This window comes from Crocodylus porosus, unplaced genomic scaffold, assembly GCF_001723895.1.
Source record: "Crocodylus porosus isolate Cpor-Errol unplaced genomic scaffold, CroPor_comp1, whole genome shotgun sequence".
NCBI classification, from domain to species: Eukaryota; Metazoa; Chordata; order Crocodylia; family Crocodylidae; genus Crocodylus; species Crocodylus porosus.
The window spans coordinates 198939192-198961734 of NW_017728886.1; the positions used below are offsets into that span (position 1 = coordinate 198939192).

The 22543-nt window shown below is 39.1% G+C and overlaps 1 protein-coding gene across 1 annotated transcript in view; it reads left to right on the forward strand.

The window, feature by feature from the left end:
• Positions 1 to 22543, forward strand: part of SNTG1 (syntrophin gamma 1) — a 326996-nt gene that overhangs the window by 290883 nt on the left and 13570 nt on the right. The window contains exon 17 of the mRNA XM_019547916.1: positions 14492 to 14602. Within this exon, the coding sequence (XP_019403461.1) occupies positions 14492 to 14602 (111 nt within the window). The remainder of the gene's footprint in view (positions 1 to 14491; positions 14603 to 22543) is intronic.

A 22543-nucleotide genomic window follows, 5' to 3' on the forward strand; every position in this document is an offset into this window, starting at 1 on the left:
GGATACCTGTAAGTCTACTGTCATCAGAGCCTTCAAAGAGACACTTGGATTCTCCACCAAGAAACATCAAGACTGGTTTGATAAGAATGATGGGGAGATTGAGTTCATTGACAACAAGCACAAGGGCTTTGTGGTTGGGAGAATGATATCAACTCCAAGCAAAAGAAATTGAATCTCCAGCAAGCCAAGGCAGAGGTCCAAAGGAGGACTTACAATATGAAAAACAGATGATGGGAAGACAAGGAAAAAAAGATTTAACATCTCACTTACATCCACAATATGCACGGTTTTTCAATCAGGTGCCACTTAAGCCATCTACTGTTCAAGCACTCAGGGACCAACCCCTTGGAACCTTAGGATGGAATGAAGCTGATTAAGGAAATGGAATCCATCAATGCCCTTTGGAAGGAGCATTTTGAAGACTTTCTCAATCAAGGCTCTGTTGTTGACAGGAGTGTTCTCAACTCCTTCTATAACAACCCCCTGATCCTTGATGAAGTGAGGAAAGCCATCAAGCAGAAGAACAAGAAGACATCTAGGACTGATGGAATCCCCATCATATCACAGCTCCATGTTCTCACCTTAAGGATCTGGAATGATGAAAAAGTTCCAGGTGACAGTCTTCAAGAAAGGAGACAAGTCTAAATGTGGAAGTTTCAGAGGAATCACCTTATTGTCTACCACAAGAAAGATTATCAGATAACCCTCCTTATCTATCTCCTTCTACTTCCTGAAGAGCTCCTCTCAGAATCTCAGTGTATGTTTAGGGCATCAAGAGGCACAACTGATATGATCTGCACAGCTTGCCAGCTGCAGGAAAAATTCTGGGAACAACATAAGCCTCCCTACATGGTCTTCTTTGACCCCACAAAAGACTTCAACTCAGTCAACCAAGAAGCACTATGGAGGATCCTTCTGAAATATGGATGCCCACTGAAATTTGTCACCAGTTTTTGCCTGCTCCGTGACAGTAAGTGGCTCTCAGTAACAGATCTATCTCAGATCCTTTTGAGAATAAAATGGGAGTTAAGCAAGGCTGCATCATCTCTCTCGCACTCTTCTTGATATTCCTTACTGTGATGCTACATCTGACCACCAACAAGCTTCCACTCAGAGTGGAGCTAAACTACTGAATGGATGGTAAACTGTTTAAGCAGGCTTTGAATCAAAACTAAGACCACCCTGACCTCAGTCATTGAACTCCAGTACGCTGGGGATGTTATAGTATGTATTCACTTGGAAGCAGACCTTCAGGCAGTCATCAATGTCTTTACCAAGAAATACAAGAAAATGGGACTGATGCCTTCACATTCAGAAGACTAAGGTCCTCTATCAACAAACTCCTTAATGAGCAGGCTCTGGCTTCAATAATTCAGATTCATCTGAGACTAGAAAATGTTGAGCCAGAGCCAATAGAAAATGTTGAGTATTTCCTGTACCTTGGAAGCCATCTCTTGTAGAAGGATGACTTTGATAAAGAAATGCAGTGTCAGCACAAATGTGCAAGTGCAGTCTTCAGGTGCCCAAGGAAATGGGTGTTCAAAGACTGTGACATCAGATCTGAAACCAAGATCATGGTTTGTCAAGCAGTTGTGATCCCCATGTAGCTGGGATATAGACAGTGTACAATAGACACCTCTAGTTGTTGAAGAAGTATCATCAATGCTTCTCATGGAACATCCTTTGAATCCAATGGGAAGACAGATGCACCAACATTAGTGTCCTCTCACAAGCATATACCATGAGCATCGAAGTGGTGATCATGCAACATCAACTTAATTGGGCCAGCCACAGCGATCTGAATGTTCATCTCCACACTCCTGAAGCAAGTTTTATTCTTCCATCTCAGTCAAGCCATACATTCAAGAAGAGGACAGAGAAAGTATTGCAAGGATATCCTCAAGGCCAAATTGAAAAAAATGCAACATCAACTTGTAAGAGACCCTCCCAAATGCAGAAAAAGTCACCTGCTAGGTTCTCAATACTTTGAAACCTCACAAGTACAACAGGAGACAGAAAAGCAGGAGCGGCAGAAACAGTGTGTCATGGGCCTAGTAAAAAATCCAGAACCACCCACCCCACATGGAAACATATGCCTGAGTTGCAACAGAGTCTGTTAATCCTGGATTGGTCTCATCAGCCATCTTTGGACCCACAGATATGACAATCATATAAGACAGTCATCTTCATTTGTCAGGAATTGCTGAAGAAGAAGAATATTCACTTTGAAAGGAGAAATGGGTGGATGCAATGAGAAAAAGACTCCCCATTCCCATCCCAAAATTACCATACAGTAACAGAGAACAAACTGGATTTGAATTACAGGGGAGAGGAATTTTAAATATGATCCCTGTGAAACCTTATATGTCTAGAACATTAAATATTGAATGATGGTGGCCACAGCTCTAGTTAAAAGAATTGGGCACCATGGGCTTGTTATGCAGTCTACTGGGTAACATACAATCAGTTCTAGTAGGTCAATAGTCAATAGTAAGATTATAATTAGTTAATATTATATACAAGATTATAATTAGGTTATTAGTCTCTGTGTTTTCTATTCTTTTCCCTTGACTCAGTTTGTTCTTTGCTCTCTGGGCTTTCTTCTGTCTCTCCCTTTTGTTGTTATAAGATCACAGAAACTAACTAAATAAAATTGACTCATATCATAATTCTTTACAGTAAGGCATTCCTGTATGACTGACAGCAGAACCTAATGAGTGTGAACAAGATTTTGATCCTAGTCACTTCCATACTACTGCTAGCAATCTGGGCAAAGTGCCACTTTATGGGAATGCAATCTCTCTCAATTTCATGAGAGGCATGGACCCACATTGAAGTGCAACCCAGAGGCCCAAATTACCAATCAGTTTTATCCTTGAAACTAAAGAGCCATAGGAGAGATGGGTGTGCTCCTGATTAGATTTGACTTAATAACAGTGCAACTTACAGTAGCAAACACCCAAATAACATAGCTTGACAAGGTTTCAGCTGAAATTTAGAATAATTCTATATTTTATGTTGTATGTAACAGCTGTCCTGAAACATGATTTTTTAATTCAAACCATTAAATAGTTTTAAAAACAGAATTAAGGCATTTGAAAGCATGAAGTAAAAGGTAGAGAACAGGTATATTGGAATATTTTAAAAGTAGCCTCTTATTTTGGCCCCACTTAAAAGAAGAAAAGCATATTTAACAGTGCTTGCAGGTATAGTCTGAAATTAGTCATTCAATCCTTGTAAATTTCTGACAAACATGTTTTTTCCCCAAGCATACAACCAGAGTCCAAATTAAAGGCCTTATAACAACATAATGTGGCATTACATATTATGTTAATAAAAGAGAACATTTAATTGATGATATACTTCCATGTACATAACTGTAGCACAGTACTTCAGAAACAGGAGTTCATGGTGAAAGGTACAAACTTACGGTTGTCTATCCAACATGTATAGAAACTTCAGTCAATTAATTGGATGATAAAAAAAAGGAATAAGATACAAAGTCATTCCACAAAATATGTGCTATAGTGTTGTAGCTGCTTCCTATCACTCTATGAATTAAATATGTGGTCAGGGACCAGTGTGGCTTGGACCTCCCAGTGGTAGAGCCCATGTGTACCCCTAAGCCTGGGAGCTCCCAGCGCACAGGGCTTCAATTATGGGGGGCTCCGTGCACCCTCACAGCTGAGAGATTGCAACAACTGTAGTTTCCCTGCTGCAGGGACTCCTGGGGTGCCCCCATAGCTGGGAGTCTGGATCAGCTGATGGGTGTCCCAGCCCTGGGAACACATGGTGTGCTTCTATACCTGGGAGCCCACCAGCTGACCTGGGCTCCCAGCTAGAGAAGTTTGCTTCTTGTCAGTGCAGGAAGAGTCCCAAATTGGGTTCCCCCTTCACTGACAATATGGTGTAATGGGATCTAATACATGATCCACACAATTGTACCTCCCGCCATGCACATATGGCATGGCAGGAGGTGTGATTGTATGGATCACACATGAGATAGCATCATACTTTCACCTGCATGTGTAGAGGGGCCCTTGCTTACCTAATTACTCGTGTTCACATTCAGTTACAATACCTGATTTAGATAAACCTATACTATTTCAGCAAGTCAGTGAGTGCATAAGTAAGGTTGGTTTTTTTGCAGGTACAGAATAGACCTGTAGTGCAAAATGTACTAGAAAAGAGGCATGACTCTGTTGTAATTAACATGAAGACAATTCTTTATTCAACACACTGGATACCTGATAGTTTTCTTTTACTCCCTAGCTCCTAAATTGATGAAGTATAGCCTTATTTTCCTAGTATAATTATAGAAGGCACCTTAAGCATTGACTGTATTCAACCAGTAGTCATGGAAAAAACTAATTGACTACATGATACTTTCATGTTTCATAACTTGTCAAGGAGTGTGTTAAGTACATTAAACACAGACTGACCTGATTATTACTTTGAGTATTATAATTCCCTATATTGCTGTTGGACATATATACACAGGAAGTGAATAATCATGAAACTGTGAAGGAATACTTACTATTTCTTTGTTGCTTCTATCTGAATATAATAGACACTAAATTAGTTCTTGTTGTACCATGGAAATGTAACATGCTTTAAAAAATGCATGTATTCTTAGCTCAGGAATGTGAAATGACTGCAGTAAGTAGAAAAGCTCCCTGTGAGTCAACTATAACTGAAAATATTTTCTAAGCTGTGTGGAAGAACAAATCTTCTGTAAGTAGCATGAAGGGGGCACACCCTTCCTCAAATTGTAAGACAGTGAGAAGCCAAGCTGGAGATAATAGCTTTCCTTCTCCATGTAATTTTTCTAGAGGTCTTACATTGTACCTACAAAATATAAATATGCAGCTGGTGGGTAATTATAGCAATATAGCATAGACTGGACGTGATAGGCAATATCTATGTTACAAAGAATATAAGATATACAAGGTATGTGGTCAATCATTTTTTTCTTCATGAAAAGATTTAGCACAAAATCCTTCTGCCAGGATTGTCTAACTTCTAAGTGCCTGAGGACTACACACCCCTTGGACCACTAGCAGGGGCTATGGGGCTGGGACCTGCATGTCCACCCCCCCCACTTCATCCTGCATCCCCCACTGCTGCCCTCGATGCATCCCTGTGCATCCTGGGGCACCCCAACTCACCCTTCACTCCCTGGCCATGAGTTCCCCAGCTACACTGCACAACTCAAACACCCTGGGCTGCAGGCTACCTTGATACTTCAGGCTGGCTGTGCTGTACTGTTTTGCCTCCTGGGGCAAGGGAAGCCAAAGGGAGGGAGAACCTGGAGTTTCTGGCTGCTGTTACACCTGAAGCAATGAAGTTATTTGCCAGCTGGACAGCCCTGCCATATGTCACTGATATTAAGAACAAAGGCCCCTTTGACTTCATCAAGGACATGTTGTACCTATTGAATTTTTTATATTACCATCATGTAGCACTGTTTCAGGCCATGTCTTATGTCTGATGGTCCACTACTTTTATTGTTTTATTCTTGGGTTTATGTTTTATTGTTCACTGGGATTAAGGTTCTGTAGTTATATTATGCCAGTAACAATATAGCTCTAGAGTTTGAATATAAGTCATAGAAAATTACTCCCAAGCAATTGTTTGGGAATTGAAAACAATTGTTAAGTGTGCTAACTGTAATATCTGCTTTTTGCTATTATGTGCTTTTTAATATATATACATAGGTTAATTTACATTTTTCTGAATACTAGAAGCTTTATTGACATGGCCATAACATTCATCTCAGGAGATTTTAAGTTTTTTTGTGATATGACTTTTTTTTAAAGTATTTAATATATGTGCGTGGAGCTGTTCCGCTTCCTAGAATAGTGTACTTGCTTTCATTAGTGCACTAATATTAAAGAATCATACAAATAAATATCTGAGTTTCTTGCTATTTCAGGGCTTTTTTTTTTACATAAACAGAGGATACCAAGCAGAGGTTGCTGTAGAGTGCCTAGCAAAATAAGACCTATGCTTTGAGACTTATAGCTACTACTGGTACAATAAATAATTTAAAAATACTACACCTAAACCAGATTTGCTTCTGGTTCTAGACATAATTTTTCCAAAAGGTATTACTCAAAATTTGACGAATAGTTTATGAAGTAATATTTCAGCTTGCGTTTCACGCTCAAGAAATAGTATAGTACTTTGTATTCTTGACTTCCCTGATGTGTGTGATTAGTCATATTACCTGATTGGTCACTTGACCTGAATTCAAAAGCTTGACTAACTCTATCCCAACATTGAAGATGTTCCAATAAAAGACAGAACTCTAAGAAATCCTTGCCTCTCACATCAGTCACATTAGTCATATGGTATTGTTTCAGCAGAACTTGGATTTCTCCAGGAAGAAAGCCCCTTATTCCAGAATTCTACAGACTTTCACACCCATTGTCCTGCTTCAAGTCCCCGTGGAGTATGCTGGATAAAATATGCTCCCAGTTGTTGTTTTTTCACAGGGACATGGCTGCATGCTTTGTAAGTTCATTGTGGCTTATTTCACTTAACTGTGTATCATTTCTGGGACAAACCTTGGCTGGTCACCTGCTAACAAAATAGCCACAAGGTTGCTTAGAAGGGTGACGTGTAAAGGGCTGTGCTGCTCATGTTTTGATCTAAGTCAAAACCAAGGACAATCAGAACCACCTCAAATGAGATATCTTTTCACAGCCTTACTGGATGTCTTCAAAACTCCCCAAAAGTTTTCAGGGTGGTTATGAATACATCTCTCATGTGAATCATCGTTAGCTTTTATACAAATATTCTTATGGCTATATCATTCATTCCACATTTTTGCTCGAAATGTGTGAGCGCAGCTTTTGGATGTCTGAGTAAGAGAGTCTACTTAATTCATGACATCCTTGCTAAAATTAAGCTCTTGGTTTATCGAGCTATTGTCATTCCAACTCTGCTGTATATGTCAGAAACTTGGACCACATACAAAAGACATCTCGAGAGCTTGGAAAATACCACCAGCAGTGCCTTCACAAAATCCTTCAAATTAGCTGGGAGGATAGATGCTCAAACATCAGTGTCTTGGCCAAAGCATATTCCAACAGCATTGAGGCCACAATCATCCAAAACCAACTTTGCAGGACAGGTCATGTTGTTCGCATACCTGACTCCCACCTTCCAAAGAGAATCTTTTTCTCACAGCTGAAAGGTCAGTGAAGTAGCAGAGGACATAGAAAGTGCTTCAAAGACACCCTGAAGGCAAACACAAAGAGGTGTAACATTGACATCAACACTTGGGAGACCCTTGCTCAGGACTGAACAAAATTGAGGAAGACTTTTTGGGAGGGACCTCAACACTTTGAAACAGCTTGTTGACAGGCAGGAGAGGAAAAGAGGAACAGGTGAAAAGAACATCCAGTGCAGCAACACAGTGCCCATTCCTCCTGGAAACACCTGTCCGCACTGCAACAAGACATGTGGAACTAAAATTCGGCAATGGAGCCACCTGCAGACTCACTATTATCCTTGTAAGACAATCTTACTTGTTCATGAGTGATCACCCATTATCATCATCATTACCACATTTTCTGCAATCATTCTTGGAAAAATAAACTTTCTTTTGTCTGTGAGAAATAAATAGTGCAGAAAACCATGAAAAAGCAAATTAATAGGTTTTAAAAAAAATATTTTACTGTATTTACTCAAATTTAAGATGACCCTGAATGTACAATGACCCTCCCCCCTCCCAATAATTGGATCTATATATGAACAATTTATAGATTTGTTATAATTTCCCATGTAGAACATCTAATTAATTAATTAAGAGGGTCATCTTTAATTCATCCCTCCTACCACTCCTGCCAGGAGGGCAGGCAGTGAAGAGCAGGTAGTGTGCAGGGGTCAAGCATCTTGCCCCTCACTTGTGCCTGGTCCCCACCACCTCTGCCCCCTTTCTGTCTACCTTCTGTTCTGCCTTGTACCCCTTCCCCTTCTGGTCCCCTTCCTGCTCCCCCCTCCCAGCCTGTGCTCCCCCTTCTCCATCCCCCTGTCTCTGCTTCCCCCCTCTCCCTGCAGCTTCTGTTAACCCCTCTCACTTCACCCCACCCCAACCTCTATGCCCCACCACCCTTGTACTCAATTCTAAGAGGTACTTGATTCTAAGATAAAGGGCTTTCCCCCCATGTTAAATGGGTGGGAGCCTTGTTTTAGAATTGAATAAATATGGTACATACTTTTTGAAGCCTTTGTATAGATTCTTTCCCTTATTATATAAAATGAAGGGGATACAATTGCATCTATTGAATATCCATTTGAACTTTCACTTTTAAGCAGGCTTGTTCTTAACTGTAATCCAAGAAAAAAGTGATATCTTCCTGTAAATTAATTCTAGCCACCAGAAGTAGTTTGTGACTTCACTCCCTTAAGATCTACTTTAGAAAGGTCCTTAAGCAAGTGTCTATCTTTGTAAAGAATACCCACACACTCAGTCAGCTATATGCTTCAATACCTTCCTGAATCAGGGCCATGATTTGGAATGCTCCACATTACTCAAATAAGTTCATTCACTGAACTAGTAGAATTATTGTAGATGAAGAATGAGGCAAACTGACACTGCTGCATGGGGAGTTATGAATGCAGAGATTCTAAAAATACTTCTTCATTAACACCAATTTCAGCTAATTTTCTTCATTAAAAATGTAGTCTTTAACAGCTGCGGTAGTGCTAATGTGATGCGGTAGCTGTGATGATCCAGGACTTATGTGAGAGGCAAAGATTTTGAGGGGAAAGTACCTTTTCTTGGACCAACTATATCATTTGGATAAAGTTAGACGTGCTTTTGAATGCAAGTTAGTGAATAAAAAATGCTTTGCATTGGAAGCTTGTTTAAATTTATCCCAATTATACAGTTGATCCAATGAAAGATATTGCCCAAAAAATCTTCATCTTTAACAGTTTTAAGGCAAGCTTTTGTTTTCCTAAAAGTAAAAAACGATTTGAAATTAAGTTGTATATATTATAAAGACTCTTATTCATGAGTTTTGTATACCAGTACTGGTGACAGTAAAATGCCAAAAAACAGGAAGGGAGGGAATTTGGGAATTTGGCATGATATCTTTCAATAGCATTTCGAAGCTTATAAACTGTAAATGTTAAAATGGACTGAGATTTGATTTTTTGGAATTTGGGAATTTGGCATGATATCTTTCAATAGCATTCCGAAGCTTATAAACTGTAAATGTTAAAATGGACTGAGATTTGATTTTTTTTCCCCATCTTCTGATTTACCCTAAAAGCACAGAAACATTACATGTGTCTTCGTGAACAGGAACATGTGTTTCACCAGGGATAAACAGCAGCAGCACAATGTGTGCCACTACCACTTGTCCCCAACTAATGCCAATACCACATGCACTCTGACACATGGTACAACCTAGGTGGGGTAGAGGAAGCTGAGCCTAGCAACTATGTTGGCCCCAGCAGCCTTACTTGGGGTCTTGCAGGCATCTGAGAGCTGCAGCCATGTCAATCCTGCAGCAAGGAGCCTGGCCAGCAGCTGGAGTGTGGGTCTGGCTGGCCAGGCTCCAGTTTTAGGCAGGACACGTTGCTGCCACATGCACCACCCTGCTTTTTTTAGGCATGGCTTTTGTTCACCTCGGGATCTCCTGGGGTCAACCCTCTCCCTACGCTAAAAATTAGCAGCATGGAAAATGCCTGCATGTGCAACACTGCAGACAGGTCTGTGGTTCTGCCTATTGCACATCCATATTCATCTAGATATGCCCATTCTGTGTAAAACAGTGATTCAGAGTGAGATTGAGAGAAGCAGAGAAGGTACACTAAGAAAAGCAAAAGCAGAATGTGAATAGAAAATGAATTTGATGGTTAGGTATGCAGATTTCTGAGTGATTGGATGGAAGGAATTCATCCCAGTCACGACCAATAGCAATCTGGGTGTTATCTGGAAGATTTTTGACACAATAATCACTCCTAATATTCTTAGTAGTTTGAGTCATTATTTGTATTACTGTACAGTGAGACACATTTTGTGTTTATTTATATATCAAATGCAATATTGACCATAGGCTAAATCATACATTCATAGGTACTACGATGGTCTGTGTTGTATTGTCAGTGGTACTGCTCACTAACATGCAATAGATTTTTATGTGTGATGATTATACTCTCTAGTACAGTACTGCACTATTTTAATGCGTAATTAACATTTGCTACCACCTTCTATTGTTGTTCATAAGAGAACTAATATTTTCATCACAGATTCCTAGAAATTCTGAGTCTTATTTTTACCATGACTAAAACACTCCATGAAAAAAAAATCAGTGAAAACCACTGTTTTGTTCTTTTTGTTGCCATTTTACACCTGCTGTAAAAATGCTGGGTGGAAAAGGTTATCGGTTAAATGCTATACTTACTATATTATCCTTATCTATCATAGCACATCTGATAATGCTCATATAACTATTAAAGTATTTATTCCTCTGCCTCATTCATCTTTTAGTTAAAATTAGTCTTTAAAATTTTGGCTGCACATCTTAAATGTGGAGGTTGATTTTTCTACTCAGGATAGCAGCAGTGGCATTTCTATTCAGTTGGTACTGAGGGAATCATTGAATTTATGGCTCATTAGAATATGCTACATTTCTGCTAATTGCTTTCCACTCAAATTAATGACCCACTCTTCTTTTTTTAATGGTCTTGATGTTCTACTAGTCAAGCTGTTCTTCTTCAGCAATATTGTTTCCACTACTCCTGGTCTATTTTTTCTCATTTCACAGTCCTGCAAACTATTTTTAGGTCTTTTTTCAAAATCCTAGATCTTCCCATGGAGTCTAGTCTTCAGCAGCAGCTATGGTATCAGCTTTTGGCAGAACAGCCAAAAGCTAGTCACAATTCAACTTTGAAAGGGTTGAAACAGTAGCTTTTGTCTAAGCAGGTAAAAAAAAGATTTTTTCTAGAGTTTTGGCTCCACACAGTAGGGGGCAGAACCTGAATTGTATGCAGCCATAATACTGGAAAAATCTTTTTTTCTTCATTCTGCCTTCCCAAAATTAAGATGCATGTTTTATTCTGGGGTATATGATATGCTAGAAAATATGGTCAGTCTCATGAGAAAGAATAACTCTTATGACTGTATCTTTATGGTATGAATAATATTCTGCAGAAAGGGTGCTACTGCTACTAGGGACTCAGTCATCTTCTGGAGTAAGTCTTCTCTTTCAAAAAACAAGGAGGTCTTAAAACAAGGGAAGGAGGAGGCACTTCACCTTTAGCTAGTAAATTTAGGCAATAGATTAATGGGCCACAAAAAGAAAGCATGTCTAGGGCATAGGGCATTCACCAGAACAATCTGTGTGAGAGAGAGAAATCTTGTATATAACCCTAATGTTCCAACAAATATTTCAGTATTTTATGTTAAGTAAACACTGAAGCAGGGATGAAAACTCATATTTCTAACTTCCTTTGGTGAGTGTCATAAGTACTAAGCTAGGGAGTCACTAGTTCACTATCTTCGCACCTCACTATGTTTTTTTTTTAAATTGATTAGAGCAGTGTCCTGAAGACTGATCCTCAAGCAAATGAAGAATCTGTATCCAGGTCTCCTAGAACCTGGATGAAATTTTCTTAACCTACCTATTTCTCCATCTCTACCTCCCACATCATGTGTTTTGATGAATCTGATCCATCAGTCTTGGTCTGAAAATGCCTGCTGGATGAGGTCTTGTAGGTGAGATAGGTTTGTGAAACCCATCAGGATTTTGGCATAAGTGTTTAGGTGTTCAGCACTGTTGAGAGTAAGGCAGTTATCATCATGCTCAGAGATGCAGAAATGTTGGAAACTTGGAAATTTTAAGGTTAGAAATTTCTAGGAGCTTTTGGAGCTTCATAAGCTAAACAGCAGCCAAGTATGGGTTTTGAGCATCTAAATTTTGGACACAGGCATGTAAACTACCTGTTAGGCCTAAATTGTATGCGCACCATTTTGTGGTTTTGGCTTTATAAGCATATGTAGAGTCTCAATTTTCCATCTCAAAAGGTTTAGAGAAGATGTATCATAAAGGGTTTTATGATAGTCTAAAAGTTTTAGTGTGTCTAAAAGTAATTTAGCTAACCAATTTTTTTTTTCCAGTCTGCCCATACCAAGTTAAAGACAACTTGCTTCTTTGAATACACTTTTCTTGGAACATAGATAGGCATTAGCCATCTAACTTTACATATGAGAAGTAAATTATTGTAATAAAGTTTGCTGTTGTTCCAGCAAGACAAGGGGCTTGACTTTCCAGTTCCAACGCACTTTGCATAATCCTGAAAACACATAAAAAGTGAATGAAAAGTGGATGTGAAATATAATCAATATGATTTGATAGCTATTTAGATGTGTTATGCCCTAATTTCCCACAGGTGGGAAAGATAGCACAAGATACAGGGAAATTGCACTGGAAATGTGGAATAGGATAGGATGTTCCAGTGAGAAAGCATTTCAAATGTATATGGTATAATTTCACATGGAGTTTCAGTCTCCCCTTTTTTATATACAGCAATATGTGCTTAATTCTGTTTGCAATAGTTGAAGATCACCTACAGAATGAAAGTATCTACTGAGTTTTTTTTCTTACTTGGGGCTGATATTCCAAGTTATGTTGCATTGCAATTTTTACTTCAAATCACAGGAAAAAATAGTGCCAAGACTTGAATGGCAATGTTCAGTCATTATGTAGTAAGTACAAAACTAAAATTCTCAAGGCAAATGGATGCATTTGTTATTTCCACAGTTTTGTTTTGTCTTGATATAGAAATAGATTGCTATTATTTTTAGCAGTTATTAAAACAGCTTCTAACAGAAATTACTCTGTTTATTTCAAAGGGAAAAAAATGCAAAACCAGATCATCACGTAGTATAAACTCATAGATTTTCATTGTATCCAAGGGAACCAGCCTGAATTATGGTGATGGAAGTTCTAGACCATCTCTAACTTTAAAATGCTAATTTCCAAATACATAAATGGTTTCTGCTTGTGGTTAAAAAGCACAGATGGAAGTGTAATGCTAATTAAGCCAAAAGAATTCATTTACAGACCATTAGATGAAAAAATTAACAAAACTTCTTACCTTCAGTGTTTGTCATCAAAAGTCCATGAAATTAATGTCTCCTCAAAATACCAACAAACTCCAAGTGGAAAGAGGGTTGTTAAACATGAAGTTTTGTTATCCCACAATGAAAGATTTTAATACTTCAGATAATCTGCTGGTCCAAAAATACTTCATTTAGACTGAAAAAGAGAAAATTTCTGGGAAGCAATATATAATTAGCTTGTCCTCCTCACATGAGGTTAAATATAGCATAACATTTGGTTTCCCAAGTATCTATGCATAACACTAGATCAAAACTACAAGATGTTCTTTTAAACATTTGTATTATCTAACAGGTACAATTATTACAGTTAGTCAATAACAGTATTATAACAATCATATATTAATTTGCTATGTTTGGTATGTTAAGTCATATTTTTAAAGTTTGGATTTGCTGCTCAGTCTTGAAGGTGTTGAGCACTAAGCACTGTGTCAGAATCAAAATTAGAAGGCAGTAGTGTAACTAGGGGGATCTAATGGGGATGGGGTTGGGGGATTGTGATAAAAAAAATAGCTTTTTCTGTAGCCACTCAATTGTGATTGTAGTGGCAGTGACAAACCAAAGTTGTCACTGCCCTGTGTGCGGCAGTCACCCCAAGTGCCCTGTACTGGGTTCTTATACTGCTATTGGAAGGGGGTTATTTTTCAGTTCTGGCTTTGAATCAACAGTAATTTTGTGAAATCAGCTCCTCCTCTGGGATTTCTGCCTGGTTTCAAAGCTCAGCAAAGCACTTCACTATGTTTATTTTCACCCATGTAATTCTTGTCTTTTTTTTTTTTTTTTTACTTTAATAGGTTTTTCATAAACTTGAATTTAAGCATAGACTTGATTATCCTCTCCACAATTAAGCTCCCAGTGCATATAGCTGGTTTTCATTACTACATTGTTTTCTCTTACTACATTTGGAAAATAAGTATTTGTTTTAATTTTGTTTCATTTTTATGCATATATATATATATGAATAATTTCTTTTATGGAAATAAAAAAAGAGAAATTCTGTGACAAGTTAGCACTTAAAGGATGTGTGTGACTTATCCACAGGGGAAAAAAAGGCCTTTATTTTTTTGACATCACAGTGGATTAAATGACCCTTTCTTTTTGTTAACCAGGGTTGAATAGAGCTAAAGGGGTTTCAAAGAAAATTGCACAAATGCAGTCTGACTGATCTGAATCAGACACTGCCAAAGTATAATACAGCTATATGATCAAAGGGATTTCAGGCTAGTGAACACTGCATTGGTTTAATTGTGTACCATAGGTAGGTTACAAAGGTTCATGAACATCCTATCTTTTTAATTCACTTTTATATAATACCTATTCTGACCAATCTTTATGTTTTGTTTTCTTTAGGCTGTACTTTGGAGGTACAAGTTTTCTCAGCTTAAAGGCTCTTCAGATGATGGCAAGAGCAAAATCAAGTTTTTGTTCCAAAATCCAGATACTAAGCAGATTGAAGCAAAGGTAAAAATAAAATATTTATTATATCATAAAGTCAGAAGTATATTAACAGTTAAACAAACAACCAAGGTGTGGCAGGACTCTGGTGGTGCCTGCCACTTTAATGGCTGAGCCAAGCAGCCAACAGGTGCTTGATTGTGGTGGCCATTTTAGATCTCTGGCCACCTATATAAACACAGCAGTTTGCTGCTAGCAGGCCAGGCAGAAACATTGCCTGGCTGCAAGGCTGCATGCAACAGCCTATAGGTAAGGGCAGGAGCTGTAGGGGTGGTTTGGAGGCTCCTGGTCCTGGGCATGACCTAAAACTGTACCCTGCCAGGAGTGGGTGGCCTGGTGGGGTTCTGAGTGGTGCAGGAGCCCCCAGGAAATACCAGGCTAGTTACCACCCCGGTAAAAAGTGGATCAGGGCACCTTAATCCCAGCTCCCACAACCGCGTGGGTTAACCCATAGTCGGGCCACGAAGGTGGACCCAAGTTAGAGAGTGGGCTACAGACTCAAAAGCCTGACCTAAAATACCCTTGACTGGTCAGTGCTGGTGCCTGGACCAGAACGGTCAAAAGGACCAGGGGCCCACCATGAGAGATGCCCAGAGCTGAGGGCCTGAGGTTTCTGACTGGCCTTGGAGGCCAGGGCCTGTGTGGCCAAAGGTACTGGGTGGACCATGCCTGAGAGGGGAAAGAGTTCAGGGAGCTAGGTAACCCAGAATGAGGGTGGAGTAGGCGACCTGATTGGAGGGAATCTAGTTTGGGGTCTGGATTGGAGGATTCTGGGGCCCAGTGTGGGGACGGTGATGATAAGAACTTTGGATGCCATCTGCAAGGCTTGGGCTGTGGTGTAAGGGAGGAATGGAGCCGCAGATAGCGCACCTGGGCATTGGGGCAAGAAATGGGCAGCCTCCTGTCTAATTAACAACATAATAATATATCATCAAGGGAAGGCAGGAGAGGAGTCAGGTGGTTGGCCCAGAAACTGGGCCAACTGGGTAGACTGGCCCCAAGGAAGCCCCCTGTTACACAAGGAAAGACAGAATTAAGTTCAGTCTAATTGACCAATGCTGAAATGATATTCAGTTTAATGCATAAAGTTAGTGAGAGAAACAAAATTAGTAGATATTCAGCAGAGTTGTATGAATTGTTGCACAATGAAATTGACCAGTTTGGAATTTTTGGTAGGTTTTTACAAGTTTTTTAAATAATTTAAGTGATATCAATGTATTTATACACTGTTTATAGTTTTTGTGAATGATAGCTTGCTCTTTTTATCATAATCAGAAGACCACAAGGCCTATATGGTTATGTTGGATCTTATTCTCTGTCTTTATACTGTCTTCATTCTTCTCTTCCTCCCTATCAGGAATGACATGGATTGTATTCTAAGGTATATGTAACACCAAAGGTAGTGGTGGTCTATATAGCTCCTTGCTTTTTCTTGAAGAAGTCATCAGCATAATTTTGTTTCTGTGCCAGAATCAAATAAGAAGGAATCTAATTCTCAGTTTTGGTTTTGAATCAACTGTAAACTCATGAAAATAGCATTTCCTGTGAGATTTCTTCCTGGTTTGATCGATAAGTTATAAATGATAGTACAAGATTTATACAGATCTATATACTTGTGGAAATCTTGTTCTTACAATAACTTGGTTAGCTGTAACTTCACTTAAATCTAAACCCCAATCTTGATTTGAACCAAAACCTCTAAAAAAAATTAGTATAAATTTAAAAAACACCAATTTCTTGGCTATCTGTGGGCACATCCCATGCTGTGGTGAGGCTGTAGCTTAACTGAAAGAGATTTTCCTTCCTGTGCTAGAGGAGAATGATCTGAATTAATGTAATAAGTAAAAAGCTCAGAAGCAAAAATGAAAGTGTTGTATTAGTGTCTTAAAGGACTAGGAATCTACATAATTCATCATGGTATTAATTCATAGTGGGAGAAAGACACTATACTTGCCACTTGTAAAATTTAAAGAAAAATGGTTGATGCATGATAATCCCAATGAAAATCTTCATCTTTTCTTCCTACACTACCTTTTGTGTTTTAATAACATTTGTTTACTGAATTGTTTTTATTTTATGAGTTGCAGCTATCTTCTCAATTACAAATGTTGTTTAAAGTTGTGTGTGTAAAAGCTACCATTGAAATAAGTGGCAGAAAATTGTGGCAAAATATGGTCTTCAGAACTTTTTAGCGTTAATACATTTTAAAGAAGATGAAAATATTCATACTTTTTTCCTTCAATAGCTATGAAAAGAAATTCTTAATGTGTTAATGAGAGGCAAGATCAATGGCCCAATTTCCTGTGACTATTTTTTTCTTAAAGCAAACAATTAGTAATTTGTATCACGCTCCTAAGTACAGTCACAGCACAAAACTAACCATTCTTTACTTTTTTATTATCAGTCTCTAATTGCTGTTCTGGGAACGTGGGGTCTTCATTTTAAGACTAGTTAAACTAATGATGCAATAATTTCTTTGGCATTTTCTTAAAACAAGCATGGGGTGAAGTTTCTTGCTTTCAGCTAAACTAAAATAACCTTTTAATGGATTAAATTAAACATGATATGTCATACAAAGCCTATATTTTGATGAAACATTTCAATTTGGCCCTGGAAATGTCTGTATTTCTAATTTAGTCTCATAATGCTTACATATACCTTTGTTAGGCACTTTGAGAGGGCCTTATGATGGTGCTGTATGAATAGTAAGTATTGCTAAAGGCCAGATTCTGCTACTCTTGCTTATGCTGGACAGGACCTTTCTATGCAGTAAATTCCAATGAAATCAAGTGTGTGCAAGGGTGGTGGATTCTTGCCCTATTTATTATTATCATTATAAATATGCTATTACAATCCCTAGTTTCTTCTTAAAGTTTTCTTTTTATTATGATAGAATATTTTCCTGATGTCTGGAAGCAAGCATCTGTTATTTTTATTTTATTTCTTTTCTCTTAATGATCAAAGCATAACAGATTAGAACATAATTAAAGAATCTCATACTGTATCAGCACAGGAAAGCACTAAGGCACTTGAATTGAGGTAGATCTAGTTATTTCAACTTGCTGATGTATGAACTGTGGCACACACTCTATATCAACTAACATACCCAGTCTCCAGCACAAATCAGATTGTTTGTACAATTACTATGTTGTAAATTAAACATATTAAACCACAGAGCACACATGCATTTCTAGTGGGTTAAATATCAGCGGCACATATTTGCGCCGCTGCTATTTGTCCCCAAGCATGCTCCTACCCATGCACTCCAGGACATGCCAAGGTGACCTGGGTGGGGTAGGGGAATCCGGGGCCAGCACCTGTGCTGGCCCCAGCAGCCTTACCTGAGGTCCTGGGGGCCTCCCAGGGCAGCAGTGGTGCCAGGCCAGCCACTCACAGCCCGGCTGGCAGCCATAGTGCAGCTCTGGCAGCCAGGGTCCATTTCTGGTGGTGCACACTACTGCTGCATGCACCACAGCACTTTTTTTGGTGGTGCCAAATTAAAACTGCTGCACTACAAATTAGCAGTGTGGCAAATGAGCACACATGTGCTGTGTGTGGTTTGCAATGCCTGGAACTGCTTTGAGGCACCACAAACTACACGTGCACAATCATCAGGATGCACCCATAGGGCTCATTCTTTGATCTTATCTTTAAATCACTCTGTGCACAAGGGAATGCTATGTACAAGGAAATACATATTCTTTTCCCATTCTCTCAAGGGACACCTTACACTTATTCTTGTGTCCTGTCAGGATTCCCTCACTCAGAGAGGAGGCAGTTATCTGATAGACAGCAGGAGTTAAAAAAAATCAGCAGTAGCCTAATCAGAATCAGAGGAACTTCTCATACAAAGTACTGCTCACCATGATTGGAGGTGGTACAAAGTAGTCCTATCGCTTTGTTACTTACAAGGTTTACCTTTCTCTTTTTTAACACTTGGTTTTCATTGGGAAATGTTGATTGGATTTTCAGAAATTCCTGTAATCCTGGATCTCATGTGTAGCACATTGTCTGGAGACTTCATTTAAAATTAGATCTTGGGAATTTTCCAGAGCATCTGTTAAAGATTTTGATGAATATTCATAACTATAGCTATCTCACTAAGAAGTAAATGGCCTGTTAGGCATGGTCTTGTACTGTGGATGGCTCAGAGCCATACTGCCCTGGGGAACGTAGGAAATCATTATGCCACAGATAGATGTAACATTCTAGATCCTATCACATTTCTAAAATGCCTGTTTTTTCTGCCACAAGCCCATTAGCACATATCCAGCCTCAAGTGTGTTGTCCTATTCCACCCAGGGAAACAAATAGCTTTCCCATTTTGGCAGTGGGCAGCCTTGTACCATTCTAGAGGACAGTACTATGGCCCTTCCATTTTCTCAGTGAACAGCTTCTCTGTATATGCTTGCCTCATGTCTGGATCCCTTCACAAAGGGGATAGTTACCTAGCAGAGAGCAGCAGTCATAGTGCCCAGCTTTTACTCAATTTCCTAGAGTTTAAGATCTAGGAAGGGGGAGGCCTGGGTTCTAGGCTTAGCCCACCCCAAAGGGATTTAAACCCACATTTGCACTTCCCAAGAATGTATCCTAACCACCAGGCAGGAGACTAAGCAGTAGGGTTATGTGAAATTTCACTGGCTATTTTTTGTTCCAATGCTGTTTCAAGCTCAAAACAGCAAAATTGAAATGAAACAAAGGGCTTCGAAACAGCCTCGAAATGAGAGCAGTTGAAATGTGTCAAAAGTTTCAAAACGTTTCACGTTTCGAAGCTGAAGCTGGGCTTGCCTGCAGGGAAACAGAAAGTAAGGAGAGGGAGGGGGAAGAGCGGGGAATGACTGCTCTGCTTTGGACTGTGACTGTTTGGCTGCCTGAGATGCTGCTGGTGCTACTGTGCTGTATATCAAGTTATTACCTGTTGTCAGTTGAGGTGGTGGACTGAACTGAGGCTGTAAGGGAGGAGGAGACTTCATTGGGGCACACTACCATGTCATGTAGACACCCCAGCACCAGTGAAGGTGCACCTTAACACACACGCACACGCACACACACACACTCACACTCACACGCCATGAGTTTTTCTTGTCAGAAGCTTGAGGTGCAGTTTCCCAGAAATCACTGCACCTATATCTATGAAAGCTGGCAGGCTTTTTGGCCTCAGCAGGGGCTACCATGTCTGTAGTTTTCACCCCGCTCTGCCTTAACATACACAGATGACATGAGTTTTGATTGTCAGAAGCTTGAGGTACAGTTTTCCAGAAACTCCTGCACCTATCTCCTTGAAACATGGCAGACTTCATGCCAACAGAATTGGCAACAATCCCTACTATTTTCATCCCAATGTGCTAAAAACTGACAAGGTTATAAGCAGTTTTGTGCTTCCCCATTATAGGCTATGGGCAAAATGTCCAAACAGCATCAAAACAGTGAAACAGTTTAGATGAAACAAGATAGAACAGTGCTTTCGAAATTAAATGAAACTCGAAACAAAGCACAGTCCCACTGAAATGGCAAAATGGAAGTTGAAATGAAATGGTGCTGTTTCACACAGCCCTATTAAGCAGGCGCGAGCACATTAAGCAATCATTCAGTAAAAATGTGTCATGGCCACTGGGAGCCAGAAGCCTTGGAAGATTACTTCATGCGAGTCACAAGCTTATGTGAAAGTGTTTGATGTTGATTTCACAGACTGGGAGTCTGGTCCCTGAGTTTTCTTCCTATCCTTCCCATATATATTGCTACATGAACTGTCCTTCTCATGCTGATCTGATAGCTATGCTTTACTGTTTACCTGTGTGATAATAGCTGTCAAACCAGCAGTATTTGTATGCCCAAGCACAAGAGAATTCCACAGTTCATTGCTAAATTTGGATTCAATTTTGGATGAAGTTGCTGATATTGTATATGTATTCTAAAAGCTGTGCATGGACGCATTTTAGAGAAATCCAAATAACCAGGTAGCAACACCTTAAACCTTAGCACTGCAGTCTGTTAGATTGTTCCTCAACTGTTTTAGATTTCTGCAAATATTTAGAACTACAGCTATTAATATTAGAGGAACCTAAGAAAGCTGCTTATTGCCAGATGTAAAACAGCATCCATTCATCAGTCAGCCTTGTTTTCTTCTCAACTGGATCGCTACTGGAGTTTATATTCCTAAGTAGTGATGGAAAGCCCATCAGTGACACTGATACCTAATATTTTTTAATGCTGCTGAAGTTTTGTACAGTGTATTTCATGCTTGAGTTAACCAAATGCAAAATGGCATACTTTGAGGTATGCATTATTATGCACTATACATTTAGTTACAGCTCTTGCAGGTGTATTTCTTTTTAAGCTTGAAAATCATTTACCATATTTTAATGTTTACTCTATACTCTACAAATATCACATGCATATTGCTTACTGTTGTATAATGACTTTCTATTGCTGCTTTTCTTTGGCCAGTCGGTTAGTAATTATGTGGTTTATATAGCCCTTAGCAGTTATGCTATCACTAATCAAACTTCAAATTGCTAAAGGTCAGATTCTAGTTTGTCCATGGAAGGGTGTGGCCATTAGGTCTTGATGAACACAAAGACGAAACCTGTATCTCTTCTAAGGAGAAAACTAAACTAGTAAGGGGCATCCTTAATCACCAAAGCTCTCAACCAGTAATGGTTATTTCTGAGCTGTCACTCAGGTGTAGATGTTGCAAAGCCTGAGAGCTTCAAAATAGAGCTTCCGCTCAAGAGACTCAAATCTTTTTACTTCCTCTTTTTCTTGCATAAATATCGGGAGTGGAAGGGGTAAAAAGATTAGAGTTTATTCCTCCCATCGCTGATACAAATGCAGGAGGAATATGTATAGGTATCTACCTGTTTACAAAGGACAAGGACATCTGACTGCTTAGAGTTCTGTGACTTGTTACTATTTTTAATCATCAGAGTAGCAACTCCCAAGTTTTAATGCAGTCTCAGGGCTTCAGTACTCTTCAGAAGCCACTGCATTTCTCACCTTAGACTAATAATGCAAAACCATGATAAATAAATATAATAGAGACTACTTTGGTATTATTTTTCTGGCAAAAAATATGAATATTTTAAATCCCACAAGAGACACTGTTTAGTTTTGATAGGCCCTCAAATAGAGTGAACTACTTAACACCCAAACTGAACCAACTTTTGATATTTTTTGATATTACTATACATAATCTAATTTCGAACTTAGTAAGTGAGCAAGTAAAAACAATTTATGTACCCTTGATATATAAATTAATTCTGATAGAATTAAATGTGATTGCACACCTACTAAATTAGAAAATATGATTCTGATTTAGTTAAAAGCTGATTTTAAAAACTACTGACTAAAAGTATATTTACGCAATTATGCTATATGTATGCATGGTATTATAAAGCAAAAATTATGTATATTGTCAATATACAATTTTGTTCTTCAGCATTAATTGAATAACAAAACCCATGTATATGTCTATCATAATGGGTGGGACAAGAAGGCCACGTGTACCATTCTGGCCTATTGCGTATTCTGTCATTAACCTTTGTAACTAGTGTCCAGACCAATATTTTTCAGGATTTACATTATGCTCCTGAGTTAAAACAGTTTAATGTTAGTGGAGATGGCCTACAGGTAGTCTGGGTTCTTCTGCTTAGTTAATAACCTTGTTACTTTTTTTAACACCAGCATTATAGGTATGAAAACTTGTTCGTTTCAATATTCCAGAATGGAGTTGCATTTACCTGTACAACCAGGAAGCTTGTATATTGAGACCCCTATTAAATACACAGCTGTCCTTAGGGGGATATGAATCAGGGCAACTGCCCTGGGCCTCACACCTTGCGGGGCGTAACAGACAGTACCGTACAGGCCCTGCTGCAGCCGCCATGTGCCACACCCCACCCCATGCTCCGACCACTTGCCACTCCCCCCCTCCCCCCCATATTCCGG